We start from the raw sequence: 5,793 nt of genomic DNA, 5'->3' as shown, positions 1-5,793 counted from the left end.
AAAAAAAAAAAAAAACAGAGGGATGAGACTGTGGCCCGAGGGCCCAGGTGGTGTCCGTTGGGGTCCACCACTGGCCCCCCCCGACAGCGTCAACACCCCCGTCCGCAGGTGATGTCTATTGAAGAGGTGGAGAGGATCCTGGACGAGACGCAAGAGGCCGTGGAGTACCAGCGGGTAGGTGGCACCCTGACCGCCTGCCCCAACTGCGGGAACGCACAGGCCACCCTCGAGGGCCAAACTGTCCCACACCCTACAGCCGCCACCTTCTCTCAAGGGGACGAGACCCAGCCACAGGCCGCCTCCTTCCCCCGTGAGGGGCCGCCTCCTTCCCCCGCGAGGGGCCGCCTCTTTCCTCCTGGCTGCTCTCACCACCACCCATCCTTTTGCAGCAAATAGATGAGCTCCTGGCAGGAAGCTTCACTCAGGAGGATGAAGACGCCATCCTGGAGGAGCTGAGCGCAATCACTCAGGTGACGGCCCCCAGGACTGAATGCGGTCACTCGGGGGATGGGACGGGACCCCCCAGGACTGGGAGCGGTCACTCAGGCGATGGGACCCCAGAGGTCAGACCCGCAGGAATCTCCCGCCCATGGTGATACCACATGTGTGTCCCTTAAGCAAACGGTCTGGGGTTTGCGACTGGTTTTCCTGCCTGAGGTGCCTCGGTTTTCAAGGTTGCTCACCCGACGGTCTGGTGCAGGTAGACTGGCCCATGCCCTGGACGGAGTGGGGATGCTGGGCCTTCTGGTGCCTCAGCCCCTCTCTGTCCCTGGCTGTCATGGATGTAGTGCTTGATCCATGGGCGGCTGCAGGCTCACATCCCAGGCCGTCGCCACGGGGACCGCATCCTGGCTCCACGCTCACATCCAGGCTCTGGGTCTGCATTCACTCCCCGGGAAGGGGTTGTCCCTCTCTGGGCCACTGCCTCAGTTTACCAAATTTGCCCTGTGACCCCAGAGCCGGCCTCTGCCCCAGCCCTGCTGCCAGCTGCCCCATCTCTCTGGTGCTGTGCTGCCCGTGGTGCCCTGAGCCCACCTGCCTGCTCAGTTACTTTCTCCTGAGGGTCCCAGTCCTCGGGGGCCTCCAGGACAGGCCCAGCTGAGAGGCCGAAGCGCCCGTGGTGGCTTAGGCAGCTGGGCTCTCTGGGACAGTGTGGTACCACGGCCCGCCTTGCCATTGTGGACACCGTGTGACCTGGGTGTCTGTGTGACACCGTGGTCCCTGAGAGCCAGGGTCTCTGGGGTACACCCAGGACGTGACCTCTTTCAAGCTCTCAGGGCCCAGGGCCTGTTGGGAGGTGCCCCCGTGGCTGTGGCTGCATCACATCTGGGGGATTCTGGCGGCGCCAGAAGCCGGGGCGGGAGCATACTCGGGTCTCCTGAGCAGCGGGTTCCTGTCACTTTAACTGCGGCCGACAGCGTCTGACCGGCAGGAATCCACATCCTCTCTGGGGGAGGCCCAGGCAGCGCAGGGAGACCTGACACCTGCTCACGGCCTTGCCCTTTGCTTCTTGCAGGAACAAATAGAGCTGCCCGAGGTTCCCTCCGAGCCCCTTCCTGAGAAGATCCCAGGTATTTCCATGCCTGATCCTTTCAAGTGGTTGGAATTCAGACGAGGAGACTCCCTGCCCTTCCCACTTGGAGAGGTTGTCCGGCCTTCCTGGCCACGGGCGAGCCCTGGGCACCTGGCTGTGTGGCTCGGGGCGTGCGTACCTGGCCTCGGGTCTCCCAGGGGCTGGGTAACTGGCTAACTGCGTAAGAGAGCTGTGCCCCCTTCGAAGGGGCACATCCAGAAATCAGAACTGGGGACAGCGCTCTTTAGCAGCACGAGCTCATTCCCAAGTTCTAGCCCAGGATTCGTCTGAAATGTCACAGCCAGGGATGGCTGTCCCCACGGCACCATTCAGCACAGCCTCCAGCCTGCCCACTGGGAACCTGACTTAGAATCGCCCGTCCATGTTTGTTCTGTTCCGTTAACCATCTTTGGGTCCCGCCGGGAGGGCTGTGCTTTCCGGCCACTGCCCTGCACCCCGGCCTGTCTGTCAGCCCTGTCGGCTTCCTGTTTGTCACTTGCCTCCCCCAGAGCTGGGCACTCCCTTCCCTAGTATGAAGCCCCAGCGCTGGCCTTCGCCACCCCCGTGGCCTCGTCCCTCTCTGGAGGTCCCTACCTGTGGGTCTCTGACCTCGTTCCTCTCTGGAGGTTCCTGCCTGTGAGGTCTTGAGCATGTCATCAATATTTTTGTTTCCTCCACAGAGAAAGTCCCTGTCAAGTCCAGGCCGAGGCAGGCGGACCTGGTGGCAGCTTCGTAACATGGCGTCCTCTGGCAGGACTCACAGGGATGCCCTGGGGACTGTGGCCCACAGAGAGTTTGGGTCATGGCCAGCCCCTGACTGGGTACCCTGGAGCCCAGCGCCACGGTGCTGAGCAGAGCCGCTGCCACGCAGGCACTCGCAGGAGGACTCCAGAGAGTCTCCCGGCACTCGGGCCTGAACGCGCTTGGGCGCCGGCTGGCCTGCCCTCATCTCTGGTTGGCACCCTCTGCCAAGCCCAGCTTCTACCGGCCATGACTCTCCTGGTGGCCTCGGCCTGGGCCTGACACCCCTGGTGCTGTTCCCCTGCAGCCCCAGCCCCGTGTGGCTTGTGCTATGCTGTGGGGAAGACGCCTCCAGACCTTGGGGTCCCCGCGCGCCCTCTTGCCCCTCGCTGCTCTCATTAGCTGGTGCAGGCTTCCGTGACGGGCTCCCTCCCTTGGCCTGGCTTCCCGGCGCGCCTCAGCTTCCCTGCCCATGGGGGGATCCCCAGGAGACCAGCATGTGCTGAACCTCTCCGTGCCTCTGCCTCCGCGTCCCAGATGCCCACCTTCCCGTTTGAAGGCGGCGGGCCAGGGGCATTCTTGCTGGATCGACGACTCCCAGAGCCCTGACTTCACCCCTCTGCTCATGGGTCTGACTTCACCCCTGCTACTCACGGCTCTGCCCACGGGGCTCAGCCCTGCTGAGAGAGGACCTCCGGCACTCGGGAGATGCCACCCGGGCGAGTGCAGCATCCGAAGTTTGTCTGTGGGGGTCCCTGTGTTGGGGGCTCGTGGAACTGCGAGACCTGGGGCCCTCCTGCCCTGCGGGCCCCTGAGCCACCAGCAGCCAGAACAGGAGGCTGTGGGGCATGGCGTGCCTTCTTGTCCCCGGGGCTGGTTTGGTTATAAGGCCATCTCCCTGGGGCTACCCCTACCCGTGGGAAGCCATGAGGACAAAGGGAGCCGCCACCTCAACCCCTACACGGGCCGGCCTGTATTAAAGTGGCCCTGCACGCCCGCTGCCTCGTGGACTTGGGCGCAGTGGGGACCCGGGCGTGGCTCCCTGTGTGGTAGCGTGGTCGGGTTGTGTGTGGCCCCTCTCCCAAGGTGACCCTGCCTGAAGCCCAGCCGGTTGACCAACGTGGGGATGCTCATGGGATGGCAGCTGCCTGGCCAGGCCTGGGCTCTGCACACGTGAGATGGAGGCTCGGCTCTGATGGCCACCTCTGGGCAGCTGCCCTCTGTGACAGCCAAGGTGCCACTCTGGATGCACCTCCCTCAAGGGACTCTGTCTCCCTGGAGTAGCTTCGTGTGATCCTGGGTCTGCGGGCCACAGTCATGCAAGGGATGCGGACAGTGTGGTGCCCCCAGAGAGTGACGGGTTTGGGGTCCTGGTGCCCAGGTGCGAATCTTGATGTCCAGGGAAAATGGTGGGCAGGTGCTCTGAGGGGCAGCTCCACACCCCACTCCAGTGAGGGAGCTAGCCCTGCACTGCTGGGTCTCGGGACTGAAGAAGCTGAAGCTCTGGGTTTGCGGGAAAGTCACCTTTCCCCTGTGGCAGCTGCCCTCCTGCGGTGTGCGTGTCAGCCGGGGGCGATGGGGTCTTCCAACAACCCTTGCAGGTATTCTGCAGAAAACTAGCTGGCTGAGGCTCCCTCTGTATGTCCCCGGGACTGCCCCGCAGCCTGGAGGGCATCTCACTGATGAGGCTGCAGCCCCATGACCTGCCTCCTGCAGCAGTGCGCCCCGGGCCCGTGGAGCCCCAGCTGCGTGGAGGGTACCAAGAACCTGCATTAGGGAGCTGCAGGCCTGGCTGGATGGGCCCTTGTTCTGCTGAGTCCCAGCCCTCAGTCGCAGCCTCTCCACACCCTGCCTGGGGGCAGACCCCTCCCTTCCCTCTCCCTCCCTGAGAACCCAGGGGCCTCCACCGGAGACTGGGTGTTCTGGCAGCATTTTGTGGTGGGATTCTGCTCTCAGCCGTGACCGGAACAGCTGTCCACAGTGGCCTCCACCTTGTGCCAGGTTCCTTGTCAGAGCCCAGGGGGCCATCCCGGGAACACCAGCGACCATCTGTCCTGCTGTAGGGCCAGCGGCGGCGTGGGGTCCACGTTCCCTCCTACTGTCCAAGAAGTGAGAGCCTGAGTACTGATCAGCCTTGTACAGGTTCCTCCCTGGACCTTGCAGGAGTCTGCCCTGACAACACAGAGCAACCTGGAGCCAGTTCCCAGCTCTGGCATTGGGGTGACTTGGCTGGCCAGCTCCCAGTTCTGGCAGGCTGGTGGCTGCCTGTCCTCCCAGCAAGGCGCAGAGCCCAGTGCTGGCTGGAGCCTGACCAGCCTGATCTCCTAGTCTAGGTTGGCGACCTAGGGCCATGACAACGTGAAACAAATTTGTTTCACGTGATAAGTGAAAAAAATTAGGAGTGGAACCTCGGGGCGAAGCTGGTGTCCTGCCAGAGATGCCTGGGGGCTGGGCCGTGCGGAGGGAGGACGTGGAGTGGGAGGAGAGGCTGCAGAGGGCAGGGACACAGCGAGTGGCTCAGAGAGCTGGGGAGGGGCTGCTGGAGCCCGCCCGCTATGGAGGACTTCCAGGCAGCCGTGCTGGGCGCCATTCCGAGAAGCGTGGGGCATAATGGGGAAATGGTGCCTTTGTCTTCAGAGGCTGCAAACACTGTTACTGGAAAGCACACTTGGCCGTGGTGCTGGCAGTGTGGCAGTAGAAATGTGTGGTACGGAATGGAGGGCCGTCGTGGACGGGATGGGGCCTCTGACCCCTGTGTGCCTGAGCTCGGCCAGCTCCTGCGCAGAGCAGGTACTCGGGGAAGGAAGATTTGCTCCAGACTCAGACCCCAACTTGTGGCTGGCTTGACCGTGGAACCCTTTGAGCCCTGGTTTTTTCAAACGCGAAATCTTGGGGGTCTTCCAGCTCTGAGTCCGCTTTTGTATCCTGCCTGTAAAGTGTTTGCATCTGTTGGCTCTTCATGGTCTCCCAGGGACTCAACTTTAGAAACTCTTTGTCCGTTTTGTGTTGCTATCACAGAATGCTTGAGGCTGGGCAATTTATAATGAAGGGACTAGCTGGCTCAGTACTGGAAAGGTTCCAGCATCTGGCGAGGGCCACCTAACTGTGCCGTCACCTGGGGAGGCAGCAGGGGGCCGAAGCACCCATCCCTGCTGTCAGGGGGCAACCCTCAAGGCCTGACCACCATCTAAAGGTCCTACTCAATACTGTCACAAAGGCAAATTTTAACAGGTTGTGGAGGGACAAGCATTCGAAGCATAGCAGAAACTGGAAGGAACAATTACCACCTTTAATAAGACCATGGTAATTAAGGAAACCCCAAGTGCAGCCATGACCCATTTTACATCCTCCTGGAGAGAACAGTGGGGCCTCTGGTGACTGCTGGGCAGCATCCAGCGGCCACTCCAGGTGGCCAACAGCAGATGCTTGGAGCAGCACTGATGGTTTGGGGTTTTGGAGGCCTTTTTTTTTTTTTTTTT

At 62.1% G+C, this 5,793-nt stretch overlaps 1 protein-coding gene across 2 annotated transcripts in view; it reads left to right on the top strand.

The window, feature by feature from the left end:
- Positions 1 to 3,324, top strand: part of CHMP6 (charged multivesicular body protein 6) — an 8,114-nt gene extending 4,790 nt beyond the window's left edge. The window contains exons 6-9 of one of the 2 annotated variants that reach the window (XM_017524932.2): positions 109 to 174; positions 390 to 470; positions 1,517 to 1,571; positions 2,254 to 3,324. In XM_017524932.2, coding sequence (XP_017380421.1) covers positions 109 to 174; positions 390 to 470; positions 1,517 to 1,571; positions 2,254 to 2,309 — 258 coding nt within the window. In that variant the 3' untranslated portion in view covers positions 2,310 to 3,324. The remainder of the gene's footprint in view (positions 1 to 108; positions 175 to 389; positions 471 to 1,516; positions 1,572 to 2,253) is intronic. The other variant, XM_017524931.2, reaches the window with a different exon arrangement.
- The last annotated feature ends 2,469 nt before the right edge of the window (positions 3,325 to 5,793 follow it).

This window comes from Cebus imitator, unplaced genomic scaffold, assembly GCF_001604975.1.
Source record: "Cebus imitator isolate Cc_AM_T3 unplaced genomic scaffold, Cebus_imitator-1.0 Scaffold36, whole genome shotgun sequence".
Lineage (NCBI taxonomy): Eukaryota > Metazoa > Chordata > Mammalia > Primates > Cebidae > Cebus > Cebus imitator.
This window is presented reverse-complemented; position numbering and strand designations above follow the sequence as displayed.